Consider the following 24,031-nt stretch of genomic DNA (forward strand, 5'->3'; position numbering starts at 1 on the left):
CAAAAAATATTTCAAACCTCTTTGACCATCATCCTATATCAGTGCATGATGCAACTATTCAATAAAGCAAGATATTCATATTTTGATATTTTTTCTCCTAAAATCTGAAGGTTACCCTCCCCCCATACGAAAATGAGTTTTTTCGGTAAATGCTCTATATAATGAAATTTACACTCTTTAGTGATGTTTAAAAATTTATAACCACATTATACATTTGTATTAATGTATTTTAAACTCTCTTTCATGATACATTATTATTGTCTCTAATTTTTAACTGTTAATTTAATAAAACTTCATATATTGTATAAATCAATGGACTAACCACTATGAAATCTCTATTCTGTAGAGAAACATACACAAAAAAAAATTTCAAACCTCTTTGAAAATCATCATATGCTAGTGCATGATGCAACTATGCAATAAAGAAAGATTTTTCATATTTGTTTTTATTTTTTCTCAAAATCTAAAGGTGATGATTGTTTAGGAAATTATATATTTCCTAAACAATTTTTTTATATTTTTAGAGTTGAAATATAGGATATTGTATAGGAAATTCAACTCAAAAATATTAAATTCTAAAAAAGGAAATTAAACATGATCTTTAAAATAAAAAGGAAATTATATAAGGAACAAGAAAAAAAAGATTTGGTAAAAAAAAAAGATATTAAACATGATCGTTGATATAGAAAGGAAATAGTAAATTGAGTAACTTAAAATATTGAATTTTAATAAATAAAAAGGAAATTAGATAAGGAACAAAAAAATAAAATAAATAAATAAGAGATAAATGTTTTTTTGAAACTTTATAAGAGATAAATGTAGAAACAAAAAAAAAAGGAAATAGTGAGGAGATCACTCTCAAATTTTCCTTTTTTGGGCTACCGACTGAACTGTATTCTTATAAATAACTCAGCCAAGACTCCACCATGAACCATATCAAACAAACCTAAATAGCTACAGAGTATTATCTGAGTATTATGGAGAAGATGACTAGAGACGATGGTGAATCTGAAGTTGATGAATCTTCATCAAAGTCTAACTATGTTCTTGGTCGTGAAGAGGGATCTTCATCTTCCCATAGCCACGTAAACAATAATCTCCAGGAACAGCAGAGGCTCATGATGCTTCGTTCCCAAGGCATGCCTCGTCCTCCGGCTTTCAACCAACATGTACAATCTCGAGGAACACCAGAGACTCATGCTTCATTATCATCGCATGCCTCGTACCGATCCAAGCAGCAGCTCCATTAACACTGTGAAGGCTCGGGTTTATCCGCCTGGTTCACGGCAAGAAGCTTAAGATTCCATCTGCCGCCTAAGTGAATGGCCAAGTAAACATGAGTAAATAAGACACTGTTATTTTGTGTTAGTGTGATGAGAGCCTTGTGTTATACTCCACACAAAGGAAACATTATTTGCCGTTTTGTGTTATGTGATGAGAGCCTTGTGATATTCCATATAATGTTATGGTCCTTTGGATTTAAGAGTTGAAAGTTGAACCCAACAAAAACACTCGGTTTTATAAATAAATTCCAGTTTATTTGTAAACTGAACCCTCCTGGAATCCAACAAACTTACCTCAAAATTGAAAAAGGAAATTGTAGGATATTCTACTACAAAATATAGAAAAATATTAAAATTAACATGATCGTTAAAATAAAAAACCAAATTAAATATGATCGCTAAAATACAAAAAGAAAACTAAACATGATCGTTTAAGGAAAAAGGAAATTAAACATGATCATTAAATAAAAGGAAATTAAACATGGTCGTTAATATAAAAGGAAATTAGTTAAGGAACTTGTTGAAACAAAAAAAAAAGGAAATAGTGAAGAGACCACTCTAAAATTTCCTTTTTTGGGCTACCGACTGAACTATATTCTTATAAATAACGCAGCCAAGTCTCCACCATGCATGAACCATATCAAACAAACCTAAATAGCTAGAGAGTATCTGAGTATTATGGAGAAGATGAATAGAGAACACCAAAGTAAATCTAAGGTTGATGAATCTTCATCAAAGTCTAACTATGTTCTTGGTCGTGAAGAGGGTTTTGAAGAGGGATCCTCATCTTCCCACAGTCACGTGAACAATCTCCAGGAACAGCAGAGACTCATGATGCTTCGTTCCCAAGACATGCCTCGTCCTCCGCCTAACAATCTCGAGGAAGAGCAGAGACTCAGGATGCTTTACTATCATCGCATCATGCAACGCATGCCTCGTACCCAACGTACCGATCCAAACAGCAGCTCAAACACTGTGAAGGCTCCGGTTTATCCGCCTGGTTCACGGTTTCTTCCAACCAACTTGGGATGTGTAAGGGTTCATCTTAGGAACAAGGTAGACAAGAAGAAGAGCGGTTTCATAACAACTTTGGATCTGTACAAAGACGACCCGTGGCTTCTTGATCACGTGCAAAACGACCTGTTCCCTAGAGGCGAATGGTACTACTTTACTCCTAGGAACAAAAGAGGTGCCAGTTCATGTACCAGGACCGTTCGGGGAAGAGGAGGCGGCACGTGGAAAAGCACTAGTGTGAAAAAGCCGATCAAGGACAAAGACGAGAAGGTGCAAGGTTACAAGCAGAGTCTTGTCTATAACAAGACTAATGTGAATGGAAAGATAGAGCCAACTGGTTGGAACATGACAGAGTATTGCCTTTATGAGGAAAATCAAGACGATTTGGTCTTGTGTCGTATCAAAGGAAATTTAGAAAAGAAAGGGTTCGCTGAGGAGGTGAAGAACAACATCTTATCGAAACAAGTGCAAGATCATGAAGAAGAAGCTGGTGCTAATGGAGTTGAGATGAGGACGTTAGAGGAAGACCATGGTGACACCACTCAGCAACCACAACAACAAGAGCAAGAAGCACAGGTTGTATATATTCCTCCTCATCATGAAGGTCAAGGTTTAGGAGTGGAGCAAGAAGATCATGGTGACGCCACTCAGCAGCAGCAACAAGAGCAAGATGCACCACCGGTTCTAGCTCCTCCTTCTCTTCATGAAAGTCATGAACTAGGGTTTGAGACGATGATCACGATGCGACAGGATGATCATGGTGACGCCACTCAGAAGCAGCAACAAGAGCAAGATTCACCACAGGTTTTAGCTCCTCCTTCATGGTTTTGGACGCCGAACAACGACAAAAACTTCATGCCGGTGTTGGACGAAAACCAACAATATCAGTTTGATGATTTAGATTTATGTTTTGAAAGTATTAAAAATGATGCCAATGAAGCACATTTACAACCGGTTTCTCACGCTCAAGATGCAGTAGGAGGATCTTCAGATTAATCTCATGTTTACTTCAGTTTAAGTTTCTTTCTTAGTTTGTCGAATGAGTTTACGTTATATATTTGCTTTGCATGAAAATGATTTGTACTCTCTCTTAGTTTGATTGACTTTCGTATCTTTGAATTATATTACTCTCTTTTTTTTTGGGCAAAATATTACTCTCCTTATTTTCCTTGTAGTCCTTCATTCAATTCAATACAAGTTGTTACTCATGTTTGCTTCATTTTTGATCTGGCAAAATAATGCAACCTGAATGCTGTTTTCCTGGTGGAATGAATATCAATATAGTTTGAAGTAAGAGTAGTTACTTTGACTTGCACAAAGGATAATTTGGAGATGTGGGTTTGATTATCTCAAGATTCCTGTTATTAATTACCTTTTAAACTATACTAGTTGTTTGTTACAAAAAAAAAAAAAAACTATACTAGTTGTTTCAAAAATATATAACACTTTATGGCTCATTCAAGAAGTAGGGTTATTGTAAAGAAAATAAGTTATATAACAAGTAGTGTATTCAGTTTTTCCTACTGTATTTGTAGCTTTCTATAATGTATAGTGGACATTTTTGCTGTATTATTGAGTTTAAAGATAATAGTATAAATGGATCTGAACCTCCTTCCTTTGCTCCTATAGACCTCTCGTACTATTAGACCATCAACTGTGCGTTCATCTCTCGATGCCTAGAGAATTTGTATCTGATGAACTAAATATGCCTATGATAAGGCAAAATATATCACGAAGATGAGGTGAAGTTCATAGATGATGTTACTATGGTAGAGAAAGAAGGTTATTCCTTGGTTTATAACAACAATGAAAAGGCTAAGGAAGGTTACTCGTGGATTTATAACGATGGATACAGACTATACAGTCAAAACATGTATATAGAATTGATGGAGTGAACCAAATCACAAAAATAAAGATATCAGTAGAACAAAGTGCATCGCATACATGACTTCTTGTTTTTGATATTTGCTGCCTGCTTAGACTAATTGTATTAACGAGATTAACATTTCAGGTAGTTTTCCTTTTAGCCGTTTGTTTTGGTAGGACACATGTAAAGGCTATTAACTTGGTAATCTGTCAATTTTTTCAAGCTAATGTAGAAGTTAGACAATTTTGTAAAACTCTTAAAACAACTACAATGTTTGTTTTAGAAAAGAAAAACAATTTACTCACAATCATGAAAAAGCTATTTATACTCTCGTACTATTATGGACATATATATGTTTGAATAGCCTACGTACACTCACCATCACGTCTTACCGACATGCACTCAGCACTCATAAGGGTTTGAGTAATCAATAATTTGAAACTCTATTGTTAATATACAATATTTTTTTTTATAATATACTTATATATATATATATATATATAGTTTTTCTTGCAAATAAAACAAATCATAATTAAAAGTAGCTGTAAATCTTGTACATCCGACCCGATCGATCCTCTCAATAATAGTATTAGTTTCTGTCCATTTTTTATAAAATATTATGTATTAAAATTAATTTTTGTTTTGTATTATTTATGAACACAAAGCTAAATTTCAGAAGATTTTCTAAAAAACAACAAGGACGTTTAAATTAGTATCACTTTATTAAAAAAAGTTATTAATAGTAGTATGTTTAGGCTACAATACGCATTTATACAAATACTAAATTTCATAATCCATGTTAGATTAAGAGTATCCATACACCATACAACATTTTTTATAGTTATCAATTTTTAATAATTTTTAATAAATAATAAAATCATTTTTTAAAAAAATATTTACTGCATAGGAAATATAAAATCTATCTTATATTTATATATTTTAAAAAATATCTATCTTAAATGGAGAAAATATATAATTTTATTCATGACTCATAAAGTCACACACACTCCAGGAATCTTCCAAAAATTTCATTGACTTTTTTATTTATTTAATTTCCCCAGCCATCGTTTCATTTTCATTTTAACTTGGTTTTATCTTCTCCTTGTTTAGACGCCAAGCTGCCACATTTTCCGCCGGAGTTTCAGTGGGTTTTTTTCCTCCTCTTTACTATTTGATCTCATCTCTTAAAAAAAAAAAACTAAATCACCATTGTCTCAATTAATTACACCACCAAACATTTTCGTTGAAATTCTCTTCTCAATTTCATTTTTTCTTTTTTTTTTTATTTGAAGGTGAAACACAAATGCCAATTAAATCAAAAATCCTAAAACCCTAAATCTGTTTACAATCTATTGTTCATATAAAGTTTTGATTTTTATTTTTTTCTGGATGTCTATTGTTTTGCAGGATGAGTTAAAAAGCCAACACGGGTTTTGTTCAAAGGAAGGATCTTGACACATGTACTAAAAGCACAGGTACCTTTTCGTTACTTACAACTCAAAAAGAAAAGAAAAAAAAAAACTATTTTCTGCATCTACGAGGTTGATAAAGGTTTGTTCTTTGAGATTCCTGAAACTAGTTTAAGCTTTGTTGCAATCATTGTAGTGCTATGGAATCACTGGTTTGGCTTAAATTGTTGTGTAGCATTCATTGGTGGAACTTAGAAATCTAATTCAAGATTTTGTTTTTTTTTTAGCACTAAGCAGTAAATTGATCTCTTTTACCTCTTTTCTCTTCTTTCTCTGATCTGTGGTGATTCAGTTGCAGTAAATTCAAGTTCTTTGTGTTTCAAATGGCTGATCTTCAAGAGAGGATGTCACTCTCCTCATCTTCATCCTCCTCCTCCTCATCATCATCGTCTTCTCTATCACTATCAACAATGCCAATAGATGGAGAGCTCTGGATGGTTGCCGAGGAAAGGGCTCAGGAGATACTAAACGCCATCCAACCTGTCTTTGTTTCAGACAAAAGCAGGAACGAGATCATCGATTATGTCCAGACCCTTGTTAAAGATCGTCTTGGAATTGAGGTTAGACTTGCTTGGCTTTCTCTTTTGTTCATTGAGAAAAAAAACTAAACAAATATTTATACTGATTAGTTGATACTTTGTTTGATGATATCATCTTGTTTGTGATGTTGCACACAAAGTTGTATTAGTTCATTACTACTAAGCGTTAAAAAAAATGCTGTGTGACTAGATTTGGAGCTAGGACTATTATCTTGTCCCTAAACTCTATGTACCATTGCAGGTCTTCTTGTTTGGCTCGGTGCCACTGAAAACATATCTACCAGATGGAGATATTGATCTGACAGTCCTAACTCCTCAAGATAAAGAGGAGGACTTGGCTAACGCATTGTGCAATATGCTTAGAGCCGAAGACAAAGAATCTGATTTCCATGTGACTGACGTTCAATACATCCCAGCACAGGTTTTTTGTTTGATCCCTTTTGTGTCTTTTTGATTTATTTGTAATAAAAAAAAACTCATTTTCATGGTTATGCTGATGATGGTAGGTTAAGGTCATAAAATGCAGTATCAGGAACATTGCTGTAGACATCTCCTTCAATCAAATGGCTGGACTCTGCGCTCTATGTTTCTTAGAGCAGGTAGACATTTATAAATAGTTCTTCCATGATTCGTCTTTGATTTGGTTGCTCTGTTAGGTTGACCAGATTTTTGGGAAGGACCATCTGTTCAAGCGTAGCATCATCTTGATCAAAGCTTGGTGCTACTATGAGAGCCGCATCCTCGGCGCCAACACTGGATTGATTTCGACTTATGCATTGGCAGTACTAGTCTTGCATATCATCAACATCTCTTATTCATCACTCTCTGGCCCTTTAGCTGTGAGTGTGTGTATAATAATAACTCTTAAGCTTATATTCCCATTGGTTCTAAGATTTTAAACATATGGTATCAACAGGTGCTGTTTAAGTTCTTGGATTACTATGCATCATTTGATTGGGACAGCTACTGTGTAACTGTCAACGGTCCAGTCCCCATATCTTCTCTGCCTGATATGCCTAGTAATGATGCTGAAGTTGTCCTGAACGAGAAGTTCTTCAGAGAGTGCATTGAGTTGTATTCGGTTCCAACTAAAGCTGTTGAAGCAAATGGTCATTACTTCCCTGTGAAGCATTTCAACATAGTGGATCCTTTGAAGCACAGTAACAACCTTGGCCGTAGTGTGACGAAAGGTAACTTCCCAATTGATGCAGCAAGAGTCCAAAACATTAAGCTAATGATTTTTAATTTGCTAGGCAATTTGCAACGTATAAGACATGCTTTTACTCTGGGAGCTAGGAAGCTCAAAGATGTGCTCTCAGTGCCTGGAGAAGCCATGGGATGGAAACTGGAGAAGTTCTTTTGTAGCTCGTTGGAGAGGAACGGCAAGGGACAGAGACAAGACGTGGAGGAGCCTGTCGTGGCGTTTGGCACTGGGAGAGCAGAAGCGTCTGAACTCAGAGGAGACTTTGAAGGATACTTCAAGAGTCTTGTTTATGGGAAAGGGTTTCACGGAGAGACTCAGCATAAGTGGATCCCTCAGGGCCAGGGGCAAGACCACACAAGTTCTTGGGACATTGTTCGTTGGTTTGTGGCCGGACAAAAGAATGATTTCCATCGGAGGAATATGAATGGTTCATCAAACTCGTTGCAGAACATGAGGAGATCAAGAGGGACAGGCACTTACATTCCTGAAATGGTACAGTTCATTCACCATTTTTTTTTTCTCCTCGAGTCTTTTGTATGATCCATCAGGTTTTGTTTTTGCAGAGTCAGCAATCTTATACAGAGAGGTTCAGTGGCAAACCGAACACGGTGAACTCATTGCCTTCAGCATCTCAGTCTCAACTTGTCAAACAGAATATTTGAATTGGTTTCTTAGGTTTTGTCTCTTTATGTTTACCAACAGAAAACAATGACAAGAGTTTTTTTTTTTTTTTTGTTATGGTGCTAAATGTGAAGTTCCAGAGGTTAAAAGCATATGCTTCTTTTTATTAGGATCATTTAGAGATCTCTTGACAGTAGAAAAAATAATGTTATACTTTAGTAACTACAATGAATCTAGCTCTTTATTGAGTTAACAACAGCAACAAAAAAAAACCAAAATTTGATAAAATAATCTAAACTGTAAGATTATTATTACATCAAGCAAAAGAAAGCAAGTACAAGTGAGAGAGAAAACAAGAGAAAGTAGATCTATAACCGGGTCCGGTGACCGGCTGGCGCGTGAGCGTGCGTGCCGTCACCGGAGCCCCTCAAGTCACTTGTAAAGCTGTTGATTTTCGCTTCGCTCTCGTTTCCTCTCTCCTCCGTTTTGCTTGAGCTCTGGAACAAGGCCACACATGGCGGATCTGTCTCTGGCGTAAAGGCGCGGTCGTGTTGAGGAAAGCGCGGTGAAGCTCATCGTTCGGCTACTTGGTTTTGTCTCCAGGAGACAGAGGTTCCTCCAGCTCTGTCGACGCCGGTTCCTGTCCCCAAGAGGTGGAGGCTTCGTCAGCTCTGCCGTCGTCGGTCTAGATCCCGAGGGGTAAAGGCGTTCCTTGCTTTGCCTCGCCGACTTTTGGTTCCCTAGTTCCGTTTTAGGGTTTGGTTTTCTCCTTCCTTTTAGTTTTACGCTTTTGGTTTGGTTAGGGTTGGTTGAGATCTCGTCGGAGGACGATCGAAGCTCGACCATGGTTAACGGTGATGGTTCGCGTGAAGCTTTCCTCTCGGTGATTGGGATGAATGGTGACGGATGAGCTCTCGAATAGTCGATTGATGCTCTCCGATATTGGGTTCGCTTGAGTTGAAGATGTTTGCGGTGGTGATGGTGTGGAGTTAGTGAGCTCTGGTGGATCCGGGTGAATCGACGGTTGGTTACCCGGTGGTGTTTCGAAGCGAGGGCAACGTCGGAGCCGCAGCGTTTGTCCGCGCGGCGGCGGAGCCTCATTTGTCTCCTAGGGTTTTCGTAGTTGGGCCTTGGGTTTATTGTATTTTGGTCCGTTTTCTTGGATTTGTGTATGTTATATTGTGGGTTTTTAGGTCCGTCAATCAAATATCTATTGATGAAAAAAAAAAAAGATTATTATTACATCACCATGACGCTAACTTATTATGGGTTTATGTTTGATCTGATAGAGAAGTTGTTATCACATGCTAGTCCAGAGTTGTGGGGTCCACCGTATGACTCTTTCTTATCCATTTTCATTTAAATTGATATGTCCTATGTGTGAAGACGATATACTTTCAAAGCATTACGTCATCCTCTGGCCAGCAGTATCTACAACTTATTGTAATTCTCTATGCAAGATGAGCCGATGATTCGTATAGTTACATGAATAGTTTGGAAGATACGATGTTAATCAGGTTAAGTAATAAGTTTGATTATATAAGAGATCTTAGCAAGTTATGTGTAATTAGTGTAGTGTTATTATGTAGTTGGTGACACATAAGTAGGTAATCTTGTTAAATTAAATTTAAGTTAATATTTCTTTCGCATTAAGACCATCACTAACTTGAACGGATCCCAATGATACATACGTGTCTGTTCTCTACAATTAGCAACAAATTACAATTTTTTTGTAACATGTAGTGCATTTCTAAGTTTCTAAGCGAGACATGATTATTCTAAGTTAAGCAAACGCAATTATATACTTCTTCTGTGCTGGAATATTATGTCGTTAGACATTATAGGTACCTTTGATTACATACTAACCTAAATCCTAATTTATAGCCCCATGCTTTATTCGAGCTACCACTTCAGTCTGCATTGACCAATCATGGCAAGTGTCTCCGATGTTAGTATATGATAGCCGACGATATATATTAATATATATTTTTAATTCTTGGTGCATATCAGTTCCTGTACTTCGCTTATAAACTCTTCAAGTAAATACTAAGAGCATCTGCGTCCATTAAGGTTTCTTATTTTTTATTTTTTTATTTTTTATATTTTTTTCTTCTGATTTAAAAAAAAATAAAATTAAAAAGTGCTCCAATCGCGGACCACCACGTGTCGGTAGGATCCGCGAACAGTGCAAAAACCACCCAATACACGTCTCTTATTTTGCAACATAACATACCGTCTTTTGCCAAAATTGTGGGCTCCCCACCCTTTAGAGACGCTCACTTCATCGCGATGCAGATGCTATAACTAGTCTTCCATGACTAATTACAAAAAAAAAATCACGCGTCTGTGGTTAGATGATCAAGGCGTTCCGTGGATCTCTAAAGAAATCCGAGTTTGAATCTGTACCATACCAGATTTCCACGCACGTGGCCACTGGAGCTTTCACATTCTCTCTCCGAAAAATGGTTTACCATTTTTTTAATTACAAAAAAAACATATAAACTGTAGTCATCGCATCCTAGTTTTTTTTTTAACAAAAAATTTATGCATCCTAGTTGAAAAGTTTATTAAATGTGTTTGATTTAAATAAATAAGTTATTAATACATGACTCACCGTCTACATATTGTCTTAAGAGCTTATTGGTCAAATGGCCATATTTTGGTGATAAATTAAGGAAGTAGTTATGATTTTGATATAGTTAATTGTCTGACTTTTGTGTTTCATTCCATCCGGTTATACCCCTTCAAGTAACAGGTTACCGGATCCATATTATAAAGTAAACGACGTAGCATTTTTGTGTGGCATCGTAGCAATCACATAACATATGAATCGCGTTGTGCAGCTGTATTCAACACATATGATGTAAGGGTATGAATCGAGGGAGTGGATAACAGTTGTAAGTGTGCCAGAAACAATTCTAACATAACGACGAACTGAAGATGACGACAAGTATATTCTATACCGATTGTATGAGTTTCCATACTATGTACCGTATGTGGAATAGTAATATTATAAATGTAGTTCCAAGTGAAATATGGTCTTCATAATTTCGCTACAGTTAAAAAGGTACATGATGCAAGGAAAGTACGTAATGTTTTACCCAAAAGCAAGCCAAATATTCCATAAATAAATTTATCAACCAGACAGAAATAAACTAAAGGCCAAATAGTATGGAAATGTAAACTCTCGGTAAACCACACAGAAGAATATGTAACGTAACCCAAATTTAATGGAATGTGGGCACATTGTGTTTGTTGTACAGAAAACCTTGTGACCTTCTATTTTGGTTAAATGAAATGATGTCAATGTTAACTTCTGATAATATATGTCCGTTATAAGGTGAATTAACGTTTATGACGTATATTACATGAGAAGGTATATTCCATATACAATACACTATGTAATTTATCTGAGAACTGCTATTCCATATAAAATATACTATGTTATTTATATACTAGTAGCATACATCCAGGATTGATTTACAAAATCTAATGGGGGATTGGTAGATGAACACTTGACACTAAACACAAATTAGGGAAATATGAAAGTCGGATAGTTGGTGACAGCTACTCCTGATGAAAGAGTAGGAGGATGCCACATACTGACGTCGATTTAGTAAGATATTTTCACTGTATAAATTTAAACAACTGGTGTAGGTTAATGATTATAAATGTGTGTATAGGGTTACGTACACATTTGCACCATCCATTACGAAAAGACTTCTATACTATATACAATGTACTATTTAAAATGATACTATGTGCATACTAGAGCCAAGATTGAGTAACATGAAATACAAAGCTAATAGGAATGGTAATAAAACACTTAACAGTAAACACTAAACCCAAGTTAAGGAAATATAAATTCAATTCATAGGGAACCCAAATTTTCAGGAAATTTAATCCACCTGCCATAATACTGGAGACATGTATTTACATTTCTCATGCGCCACATGAAATACAAAGCTAATGGGAATGGTAAAAAAATACTTGATAGTAAACACTAAACCCAAGTTAGGAAAATATAAACCTCAATACATATGCAACCCAAATCTTTGTGAAAATAAATTCACATGCCATAATACTGGAGACGTGTATTTACATTTCTCATGAGCAACATGAAATACAAAGCTAATGGAGCTGGTAATAGAACACTAAACCCAAGTTAGAGAAATATAAACCCCAATCCACCATAGGCAACCCAAATCTTCAGGAAACTAAATTCACATGCCATAATACTAGAGATATGTATTTACATTCCTCATTAGCCACATGAAATACAAAGCTAATGGGAATGGTAATATAACACTTGACAGTAAACACTAAACCCAAGTTAAGTAAATATAAACCCCAATACATAGGCAACTCAAGTCTTTGTGAAATTAAATTCACCTGCCATAATACTGGAAATAGTTGTTAACCCTTTTTTTGCCAGTTGGTTCAAAGCATGTCTCAAACAATCTACTTGGAAGGTCTAACTCGTCCATACCAAACCTGAAGAATGAAAAGTAAGAGAGGCAAAGAATGAGGACGGTTCACACTGTAATATTCAATATAGAAATGAATTATGAGTCAAACAGAATAAAAATGGCTAACGAATGGAAAGGCATATGATGTAAAAGTACGATTCCATGTAAAATGGAATAATGTGAACCTTATACTATTCCACTTAACATGACATATAGCAATGAGATGTACTGATACGGGCATACGATGAAACATCTATGTATTGCAGATGTTATTCCATAAAATAATCAATATTTCTACACCATGAACTATGCACCGCAGAGACAAAAACCCCAATTCAAGCATAACTTAGAATAAGAACATCAGGGAGGGAACCACAACCGACCACAAATTGCAGCAAAGCAAAACATAATAGCAAGTGATAATATCCTCAGTGGAATAGTTGAATGAGATAAGTATACTATTACATTTCAAATGGAAACCGGATTCGAAATATCATACTATGTGTACCGACTGAGCATTTCTAAGCAATGATATTCCACACATCTTCCCCTAAATTACTACACTACTTATTTCGCATCACCGCTATAAAGATCTGAGAAGAAGTTTTAATAACCAGAATCGACGGAGAAACACCAAGAACTTAGTGGGAGAGACTAATTCCGAATCGGGGACGATCGAATTCACATCAGCCGATGATACATACCTAGAAACTATAACACTTTGATTATGAGATGAGCTCCAAATTGGAAGAAAATAAGCACATAGGGCGACACGGTGAAGACAATCTACAGTAGAGAAGGAGAACTTACGTGGGGTTCAGAGATCTGAGAAGAATCGAAGGGGTGAAGTTGGGTAGAAAGGGTTTCTTACTACCGCCGCTGAAACCCTAACCAAGAACTGTAACGCCGAAGAAGATTGAAAACAGAGGACGGAGGATCTGGAAAAGATGTCGATTGCATGCAGAGTGGAGGCGATGGATGAAAGCGGTGCAGGAGACCGTTCGACTGCAGCAAAATTACAAGAAAAGTTAAAAGGAAAAGATGTGAAGAAGGGTGAGACACGAGTTATTTTTGTGCGGTGAATAATTAAAATATTTAATTATTTTTGTATCAGGTTGAGCCGGTTGTTTTTAGAGATATTACAGTATTATTTTATATTTCTAACAGCGTCTATAAAATCGTTAGGTTAAATGGCTACACGGTGAATATCGTTTTTTTGTGTGGCTATAGCCTCCAACTTCCCTTGTCTTAATCAATTTTCCAACAAATATACGACTTGTCATAGAGCATGCAATGATGGATCATTACGATAAAAAGAAGATAACATTAAGAAAAGAGAAAAAAGAAGTAAATAGTAGACATGTTATAAATTCATCATGACCATTGTTTGCCAATTTCAACAAAGTTGGCCCTCCAGATTGAATAATTCAATATTTCTTTTCTTATATAGTTATTTCTAGTTATTTATAACACACAATCTCTTCTTGGACCCTAAAGTCATCAAGAAGAAAGAAAATCCGTATATACAAAATTTCTTATTTCACCATTTGATTGTGTTCTTGAAGGCTTCTTCGCGAAATGGATGAAAGTAAGATTAAGATTCACGTTTTGTTACTCTCTTTCATACTCATCTCCATGGCTCCTTCGATTCACGGGTTCAAAATGAGAGGCATTACTAGATACGAACCGGAAGCATTTCACGGCGGAAAGTACTTCCCGGCAATGAAGAGAAGGAAGTTGATGGCTACGAAACTGGAAGTTGATTATTCAGGTGATTATGATGATGGAGCCACTTCTGCATCACCATCACCACCAGTGCCTGATTATGACGATGATATCTATAAAAGGCAAGGTGATGTCCCAAGCCCCGGTATTGGCCACTGATGATACGTTTTCATGTGTATTCTCTACACATATACTATATTTCAGCATTTTGCATTATATATTTATACATACATGTTTGTTTTCTTGTTCATATATGTTTTTTGTCCTGAAAGGTCGTGTCTCCACATGATCATTTTTGTTGCTTTTTCTTCATTTTCGAAATCTATACATTTTAATTATGTCTTTTTTTTAATAAATAGTGACCTCTATATTGAATTGTCTCGTTTTCTCGTGTTGATGGGAGCTTCTTGTATGTATGTTTCGTACTCATTATTTCATTAGATAAACCTGTATTTTTCTTTTGTTAAAAAAACCGTAGACACAAAGTATACTAAATCGGTAGTTGGAATTGATCTTAAACAATATATAAAAATAACATGTTTCTACTTTGTCGTGAGATTAATTTAATTGGTATAATAACGTTTATTATCGTTCGAAGGAATCCAAATTTACATAAAAACAATTGATGAACCAAACGGGTTTACACAGGTGTATATTATAGTTTCATGTTTTCAAAAATATTATTTGAGATTAATAAAAGGGGGCAAAAACACAAAAACATTCCGTCAGTTGTTAACAAAAAGAACACTGTGTCAGTTGTGCAGTCTTTGCTATTGAACCAATATTCACCATATGACAAGTTGTATTTACAAATTAAAAATAAAAAACGACAATAATTCATGTTTTGGCTTCATTTTTTTTTTTTGATAAACAAGTTTTGGCTTCATGGCCTTTAACAAAGCATTGCAAATATTAACTCTCACATGGGGGCAGCTATTGTGTGAAATATGATATATATATAACTAATATAATATAGGATAATTCTTTCAAATAGTCATTTTTAAGTTTTTGTCACAAAAATAACACTCAAAAAAAGAAAATGACTAAAATAGTCTTTTTTTATTTTGAAATTTTTAATATTTATTTTTTATTTTTTAAAATTTGAAACCATATTCCCAAAACCCTACCCATTAACTCTAAACCCTAAGTATAAATTAGTTAATCTTACGATAAAAATACATTTTTACATTTTAATAAAACTTATTTTGATCATTTTCTTTATTGTGAGCTATTTTGTGACAAAAACTTAAAAAATACTATCCTAAGGAAATTCTCAATAAAATATATGCAATGTACGATGTTCCCTTAAAATAAGATATAGTAACATTATGCCATAGTCAAACAATTAAATCTAACATTTTGAACTTCTAAATCTTAATACTTAGAAATTTGATCCACTGTAAACGACTGTTGTATACGAGAATAAAGCGATCTCTAAATCCCGTGCACATGTTTTTCTTTTGGCTGACTTGCAGAAAATGTGCCAACCTGAAAAGCACATCATTCCTAGAATTACGTATGAAGCTTAAAATTATATAAAAACACATTTAGTGTTTTGCTTTGAAATATTAGTGTTGGTGTGAATTGTGAATTGTGAATTGTCGTCATGCATCGCATATTCGCATGCAATATAATACTATGCATGCATTGAATCCACCGATTGTGAATTGTGAATTGTCGTCATGCATCACAATTCTCTAGAGATTATATATTTTATAATGGTTTTAGTAAATTAATTATTAAAAAAATTAGAGAGATGTGTATGTAACATGAAAAAAAGTTTTTCATACATTAATAAAAATTTTAAATGTGGTTAATTTTTTTTAAGAAACACTAAAGAGCACTTACTCGAAAACTTAATTTCGTATGGGATAACTTTTAGATTTTGAAAAAAATTCAAAAAATATTAAATGTATTTTTTATTGCATAAGTGCATCCTGAACTGAAATAGGAAGACGGTCAAAGAGGTTTAAAATCCTCATTGTGACCTTTTGTTTAGAGAATATATATTTTATATTGGTTAGTCCACGAATTTAAGCAGTATATAAAGTTTTAATAAATTAATTATTAAAATATTTGATCGAAGTCTATATACCATGAAAGATAGTTTAGCATATATTAACGTATAATGTGGTTGAGATTTTTAAACAACACTAAAGAGCGTAAACTTCAATATATAGAGCACTTATTGAAAAACTAAATTTTGTAGGAGTTAACTTTCAGATTTTAATAAAAATTCAAAATATGACAATCTTGCTTTATGCCATAGTTGCATCTTAAACTGACATATGATGATGGTCAAAGAGGTTTAGAATATTTTTGTGTCCGTATTTCTAGAGAATAGAGATGTCATAGTGGTTAGTCCATTCATTTGGGCAATATATGAAGTTTTATTGAATCAATTGTTAAATAATTATAGAAAATACTCATGTACCATGAAAAGGAGTTCAGAATTAATTAATAAAATTTAAAAATGTGGTTAGAATTTTTAAACAATACTAAAGTGTGTAAACTTCATTATATAGAGCATTTACCGAAAACTCAATTTCGTAAGGGTTAACTTTCAGATTTTGAGAAAAATTCAAAAAAATTGACATATATTTTTTATTGCATAAGTGCATCCTGAACTGACATAGAATGATGGTCAAAGAGGTTTGAAATCCTCGTTGTGGCATTTTCTCTAGAGAATATATATTTTATAGTGGTTAGTCTACTGATTTAAGCAATATAAAAAGTTTTATTAAATTAATTGTTAAAACATTTGAGCAATGTCTATGTACCATGAAAGAGAGTTTAGCATACGTTAATGTATAATGTGGTTGAGATTTTTAAACAACACTAAAGAGTATAAACTTCAATATATAGAGCACTTATTGAAAATCAATATATAGAGCACTTATTGAAAAACTAAATTTCGTAGGTGTTAACCTTCAGATTTTGATAAAAATTCAAAAATATGACAATCTTGCTCTATGGCATAGTTGCATACTGAACTGACATAAGATGATGGTCAAAGAAGTTTGGAATCTTTTTTGTGTCCGTTTCTATAGAGATTTCATAGTGGTTGGTCCACTGATTTACGCAATATATAAATTTTTATTAAATTAATTGTTAAAAATTAAAGACAATATTCATGTATAATACATCAATACAATTGTATAATGCGGTTAGAAATTTTTAAACAATAAAGAGTGCAAACTTCACTATATCGACCATTTACCGATAACTCAATTTTGTAGGGGTTAACCTTCAGATATTGAAAAAACTTAAAAAAAATATGACAATCTTTTTTTATTGCATAAGTGCATCCTGAACTGACATAGGATGATGGTCAAAGAGGTTTTAAATATTTATTGTCCATTTCTCTAGAGAATATATATTTTATAAAGGTTAGTCCACTGATTTAAGCATTATAAAATTTTTTATTAAATTAATTATTAAAAAAATTAGAGAGATATCTATGTAACATGAATGGGAGTTTATCATATACTAATACAAATTTAGAATGTGGTTAGAAAATTTTAAGAAACACTAAAGAGTGTACACTTCAATATATAGAGCACTTACCGGAAAACTTAATTTCGTAGGGGTTAACCTTCAGATTTTGAGAAAAAATCAAAAATATGACAATCTTGTTTTATTTCATAGTTGCATCTAACATTGACATAGTATGATGGTCAAAGAGGTTTGCAATTCTTTTTGTGTCCGTTTCTCCAGAAAATAAAGATTTCATAGTGGTTAGTCCACTGATTTATACAATCTATGAAGTTTTATTAAATTAACTGTTAAATATTTATAGAAAATACTCAAGTACCATGAAATATAGTTTATAATAAATTAATAATACAAATGTATAATGTGGTTAGAAATTTTTAAACAATAGTAAAGTGTGTAAACTTCATTATATAAATCATTTACCGAAAACTCAATTTTGTAACCTTCAAATTTTGAGAAAAATTCAAAAAATATGACATGTATTTTTTATTTCATAAGCGCATCCGGAACTGACCTATGATGATGGTCAAAGAGGTTTGAAATCCTCGTTGTAACCTTTACTCTAAAGAATATATATTTTGTAGTGGTTAGTCTATTGATTTAAGCAGTATAAAAGGTTTTATTAACTTAATTGTTAAAAAAATTGAGCGATGTCTATGTACCATGAAAGAGAATTTAGCATACATTAATGTATAATTTGGTTGAGATTATTAAACAACACTAAAGAGTGTAAATCACTTATTGAAAAACTAAGTTTCGTAGGGGTTAACCTCCAGATTTTGATAAAAAAATCAAAAATATGACAATCTTGCTTTATGGCATAGTTGCATCATGAACTGACATAGGATGATGGTCAAAGAGGTTTGGAATCTTTTTGTGTTCATTTCTCTAGAGAATAGAGATTTCATAGTGGTTGGTCCACTAATTTACGCAGTATATGAATTTTTATTAAATTAACTGTTAAAAATTAAAGACAATACTCATGTACCAGGAAAGGGAGTTTAGAATACATCAATACAATTGTATAATGCGGTTAGAAAATTTTAAACAACACTAAAGAGTATAAACTTCACTATATAGAGCATTTCTCTATAACTCAATTTTGTAGGAGTTGAGAAAAATTCAAACAAATATGACAATATTGTTTTATTTCCTAAGTGCATCCTGAAATGACATACGATGATGATCAAAGAGGTTTTAAATATTTATTTTCCATTTCTCTAGAGAAAATTTATTTTATAGTGGTTAGTCCACATATTTAAACAGTATATAAATTTTTATTAAATTAATTTCTAAAAATTTAGAGCGATGTCTATATACCATGAAAGAGAGTTTATCATACATTAATACAAATTTAGAATATGGTTTGAAAATTTTAACAAACACTAAAGAGTGTACACTTCAATATATAGAGAACTTACCGAAAACTCAATTTCGTAGGGGTTAACCTTCATATTTTGAAAAACAAATAAAAAATATGACAATCTTGCTTTAATGTATAGTTGCATCATGAACTGACATTGGATGATTGTCAAAGAGGTTTGGAATCTGTTTGTATATGTTTCTCTAGAAAGTAGATATTTTATAATAGTTAATTCACTGATTTAAGCATTATAAAAAGTTTTATAAAATTAATTGTTAAACAAATTAGAGAGATGTCTTTTTAGCACGAAATAGAGTTTAGAATATATGAATATAAATGTAAAATGTTGTTAGAAATTCTTAAACAACACTAAAGAGTGTAAAATTCAATATATAGAGCACTTACCGGAAAACTTATTTTCGTAGAGGTTAACCTTCAGATTTTGAGAAAGAATACATCAATACAATTGTATAATGTGGTTAGAAATTTTTAAACAACAATAAAGAGTGTAAACTTCACTAAATCGACCATTTACCGATAACTCAATTTTGTAGGGGTTAGCCTTCAGATATTGAGAAAAAATCAAAAAATATGACAATTTTTTTTATTGCATAAGTGCATCCGGAACTGACATAGGATGATGGTCAAAGAGGTTTTAATTATTTATTGTCCATTTCTCTAGAGAATATATATTTTATAGTGGTTAGTCCACTAATCTAAGCATTATAAAAAGTTTTATTAAATTAATTATTAAACAAATTAGAGAGATGTCTATGTAACATGAAAGGGAGTTTATCATATATTAATACAAATTTAGAATGTGGTTAGAAAATTTTAAGAAACACTAAAGAGTGTACACTTCAATATATAGACCACTTACCGGAAAACTCAATTTCGTAGGGGTTGTTAACCTTCAGATTTTGAGAAAAATTCAAAAATATGACAATCTTGTTTTATTTCATTGTTGCATCCAGCACTGACATAGTATGATGGTCAAGAGGTTTGGAATTCTTTTTGTGTCCGTTTCTTTAGAGAATAAAGATTTCATAGTGGTTAGTCCACTGATTTATACAATTTATGAAGTTGCTCAAAAAAATAAATTAAATTAACTGTTAAAAAGTTATAGAAAATACTCATGTATCATAAAAGAGAATTTAAAATAAATTAATACAAATTTATAATGTGTTTAGAAATTTTTAAACAACACTAAAGTGTGTAAACTTCATTATATAGAGCATTTACCGAAAGCTCAATTTCGTAAGGGTTAACCTTCAGATTTTGAGAAAAAATAAAAAAAAATATGACATGTATTTTTTATTGCATAAGTGCATCATGAACTAACATAGGATGATGGTCAAAGAGGTTTGAAATCCTCATTGTGACATTTCCTCTAGAGAATATATATTTTGTAGTGGTTAGTCTACTGATTTAAGCAGTATAAAAGGTTTTATTAAATTAATTGTTAAAACATTTGAGCGATGTCTATGTACCATGAAAGAGAGTTTAGCATACATTAATGTATAATGTGGTTGAGATTTTTAAATAACAATAAAGAGTGTAAAATTGAATATATAGAGCACTTACCGGAAAATTTAATTTTGTCGGGGTTAACCTTCAGATTTTGAGAAAAAGAGTTTAGAATACATCAATACAATTGTATAATGCGGTTAGAAATTTTTAAATAACAGTAAAGAGTGTAAACTTCACTATATCGACCATTTACCGATAACTCAATTTTGTAGGGGTTAACCTTCAGATATTGAGAAAAATAAAAAAAAATAAGAAATTTTTTTTATTGCATAAGTGCATCCTGAACTGGCATAGGATGATGGTCAAAGAGGTTTTAATTATTTATTGTCCGTTTCTCTAGAGAATATATATTTTGTAGTGGTTAGTCCACTGATTTAAGCATTATAAAAAGTTTTATTAAATTAATTATTAAAAAATATTAGAGAGATGTCTATGTAACATGAAAAAGAGTTTATCATATATTAATACAAATTTAGAATGTGGTTAGAAAATTTTAAGAAACACTAAAGAGTGTACACTTCAATTTATATAGCACTTACCGGAAAACTTCATTTCGTAGGGGTTAACCTTCGGATTTTGTAAAAAATTCAAAACTATAACAATCTTGTTTTATTTCATAGTTCCATCCAGAACTGACATAGTATGATGGTCAAAGAGGTTTGGAATTTTTTTTGTGTCTGTTTCTCTAGAGAATAAAGATTTCATAGTGGTTAGTCCACTGATTTATACAATCTATGAAGTTTTATTAAATTAACTGTTAAAAAGTTATAGAAAATACTTGTGTATCATGAAAGAGAGTTTAGAATAAATTAATACAAATGTATAATGTGTTTAGAAATTTTTAAACAACACTAAAGGGTGTAAACTTCATTATATAGAGCATTTACCGAAAAGTCAATTTCGTAAGGGTTAACCTTCAGATTTTTAGAATAATCAAAAAATATGACTTGTATTTTTTATTGTATAAGTGCATCATGAACTGACATAGGATGAGGGTCAACGAGGTTTGAAATTCTCGCTGTGACCTTTTCTCTAGAGAATATATATTGTGTAGTGGTTAGTCTACTGATTTAAGCAGTATAAAAAGTTTTATTAAATTAATTGTTAAAAGATTTGAGCGATGTCTATGTACCATGAAAGAGATTTTAACATACGTTAATGTATAATGTGGTTGAGATTTTTAAACAACACTAAAGAGTGTAAACTTTAATATATAGATCACTTATTGAAAAACTTAATTTCGTAGGGGTTAACCTTCAGATTTTGATAAAAATTCAAAAATATGACAATTTTGCTTTAAGGCATAGTTGCATCTTGACCTGACATAGGATGATGGTCAAAGAGGTTTGAAATTTTTTTTTTGTCCGTTTCTCTAGAGAATAGAGATTTCATAGTGGTTGGTCAACTGATTTATGCAATATATGAATTTTTATTAAATTAACTGTTAAAAATTAAAGACAATCTTGTTTTATTGCATAAGTTCATCCTGAACTGACATACAATGATGGTCAAAGAGGTTTTAAATATTGCATTATGAATTGTTAGAAATTTTTAAACAACACTAAAGAGTGTAAAATTCAATATGTAACATTTACCGGAAAAATTAATTTCAGATTTTTACACTCTTTAGTGTTGTTTAAAAATCTCAACCACATTATACATTAATGTATGATTAATTATCTTTCATGGTACATAGACATCGCTCAAATGTTTTAACAATTAATTAAATAAAACTTTATATACTACTTAAATCAGTGGACTAAACACTATAAAATATATATTCTCTAAAGAAAATGTCACAATGAGGATTTCAAACCTCTTTGACCATCATCCTATGTCAGTTCAGGATGCACTTATGCAATAAATAATACATGTCAATTTTTTTTGAATTTTTCTCAAAATCTGAAGGTTAACTTTTACGAAATTGAGTTTTCGGTAAATGCTCCATATAATGAAGTTTACACACTTTAGTGTTGTTTAAAAATTTCTAACCATATTATACATTTGTATTAATTTATTCTAAACTCTCTTTCATGGTACATGAGTCTTTTCTATAATTTTTTAACAGTTAATTTAAGAAAACTTCATAGATTGTATAATCAGTGGACAAACCACTATGAAATCTCTATTCTCTAGAAAAACGGACACAAAAAGAATTTCAAACTTCTTTGACCATCATACTATGTCAGTTTTGGATGCAATTGTGCAATAAAACAAGATTGTCATATTTTTGATTTTTTCTCAAAATCAGAAGGTTAACCCTTACGAAATTAAGTTTTCCAGTAAGTGCTTTATATATTGAAATGTACACTCTTTAGTGTTTCTTAAAATTTTCTAACCACATTCTAAATTTGTATTAATGTATGATAAACTCCCTTTCATGTTACATAGACATCTCTCTAATTTTTTCTAATAATTAATTTAATAAAACTACTATAAAATATATATTCTCGAGAGAAATGCTATGCATGACAACAATATTCTCTAAAATATATATAATGAAGTTTACGTACTTTAGTTTTTTTCTTAAATTCTAACCCCATTATACATTTGTGTTAATTTATTCTAAACTTTTTTTATGGTACATGAGTATTTTCTATAATTGTTTAACTGTTAATTTAATAAAACGTCATAGATTGCATAAATCAGTGGACTAACCACTATGAAATCTCTATTCTCTAGAGAAACGGACACAAAAAGAATTTCAAACCTCTTTGACCATCATATTATGTCAGTGTTGGATGCAACTATGCAATAAAACAAGATTGTCATATTTTTGAATTTTCTCAAAATCTGAAGGTTAACACCCCTACAAAATTAAGTTTTCTGGTAAGTTCTCTATATATTGAATTTTACGCTCTTCAGTATTGTTTAAAAATTTCTAACCACTTTTTCCATTTATATTAATGTTTGCTAAACTCTCTTTCATGTTACATAGACATCTTTCTAATTTTTTTAACAATTAATTTAATAAAAAAATTTATAATGCTTAAATCAGTGGACTAACTATTATAAAATATCTACTCTCTAGAGAAACATACACAAAAAAAAATTTCAAACCTCTTTTACCACCATCCTATGTGAGTGCATGATGCAACTATGCACTAAAGCAAGATTGTCATATTTTTTGATTTTTTTCTCAAAATATGAATGTTAACTCCTACAAAATTGAGTTTTCAGTAAGTTCTCTATATATTGAAGTATACACTCTTTAATGTTTCTTAAAATTTTCTAACAACATTCTAAATTTGTATTAATGTATGATAAACTCATTTTCATGGTACATAGACATCGCTCTAAATTTTTAACAATTAATTTAATAAAACTCTATATACTGCTTAAGTCAGTGAACTAACTACTATAAAATATATATTCTCAAAGAGAAATGGACAATAAATATTTTAAAACCTTTTTGACCATCATCGTAAGTCAGTTCAGGATGCACTTATGCA

General features: G+C 32.2%; 2 protein-coding genes across 6 annotated transcripts; both read left to right on the top strand.

The window, feature by feature from the left end:
* Positions 1-5,169: 5,169 nt before the first annotated feature.
* Positions 5,170-8,163, top strand: LOC106396971 (poly(A) RNA polymerase cid12). 5 transcript variants are annotated; one of them, XM_013837486.3, is made up of 9 exons: positions 5,170-5,308; positions 5,572-5,639; positions 5,926-6,193; positions 6,414-6,593; positions 6,679-6,771; positions 6,829-7,011; positions 7,089-7,362; positions 7,426-7,868; positions 7,940-8,163. In XM_013837486.3, the coding sequence occupies exons 3-9, from the start codon at positions 5,957-5,959 to the stop codon at positions 8,036-8,038; spliced, it is 1,509 nt and encodes a 502-aa protein (XP_013692940.1). In that variant the 5' UTR covers positions 5,170-5,308; positions 5,572-5,639; positions 5,926-5,956; the 3' UTR covers positions 8,039-8,163. The 5 variants fall into 5 exon arrangements, with proteins under 5 accessions (XP_013692940.1, XP_013692941.1, XP_022557873.1 ...); XM_013837487.3 differs by having other exon boundaries at positions 5,218-5,308; positions 5,932-6,193; XM_022702152.2 differs by lacking the exon at positions 5,170-5,308 and adding an exon at positions 5,324-5,456.
* A 5,595-nt stretch (positions 8,164-13,758) lies between these two features.
* On the top strand, positions 13,759-14,643 carry BNAC04G01420D (precursor of CEP15). The gene has a single exon (XM_013835675.3). The coding sequence runs from the start codon at positions 14,045-14,047 to the stop codon at positions 14,348-14,350; it is 306 nt and encodes a 101-aa protein (XP_013691129.1). The 5' UTR covers positions 13,759-14,044; the 3' UTR covers positions 14,351-14,643.
* The last annotated feature ends 9,388 nt before the right edge of the window (positions 14,644-24,031 follow it).

This window comes from Brassica napus, chromosome C4 (genome assembly GCF_020379485.1).
Source record: "Brassica napus cultivar Da-Ae chromosome C4, Da-Ae, whole genome shotgun sequence".
In the NCBI taxonomy this organism is placed as follows: domain Eukaryota; kingdom Viridiplantae; phylum Streptophyta; class Magnoliopsida; order Brassicales; family Brassicaceae; genus Brassica; species Brassica napus.

What these genes read in the sequence shown, in the direction of transcription:
- LOC106396971 (XM_013837486.3), top strand. Translation starts at nt 5,957, where the DNA reads ATGGCTGATCTTCAAGAGAGGATGTCACTCTCCTCATCTTCATCCTCC. An exon ending in AAGATCGTCTTGGAATTGAG is followed by an intron (nt 6,194 to 6,413) that starts GTTAGACTTGCT and finishes GTACCATTGCAG; the next exon opens with GTCTTCTTGTTTGGCTCGGT. An exon ending in GCACTTACATTCCTGAAATG is followed by an intron (nt 7,869 to 7,939) that starts GTACAGTTCATT and finishes TTGTTTTTGCAG; the next exon opens with AGTCAGCAATCTTATACAGA.
- BNAC04G01420D (XM_013835675.3), top strand. Translation starts at nt 14,045, where the DNA reads ATGGATGAAAGTAAGATTAAGATTCACGTTTTGTTACTCTCTTTCATA.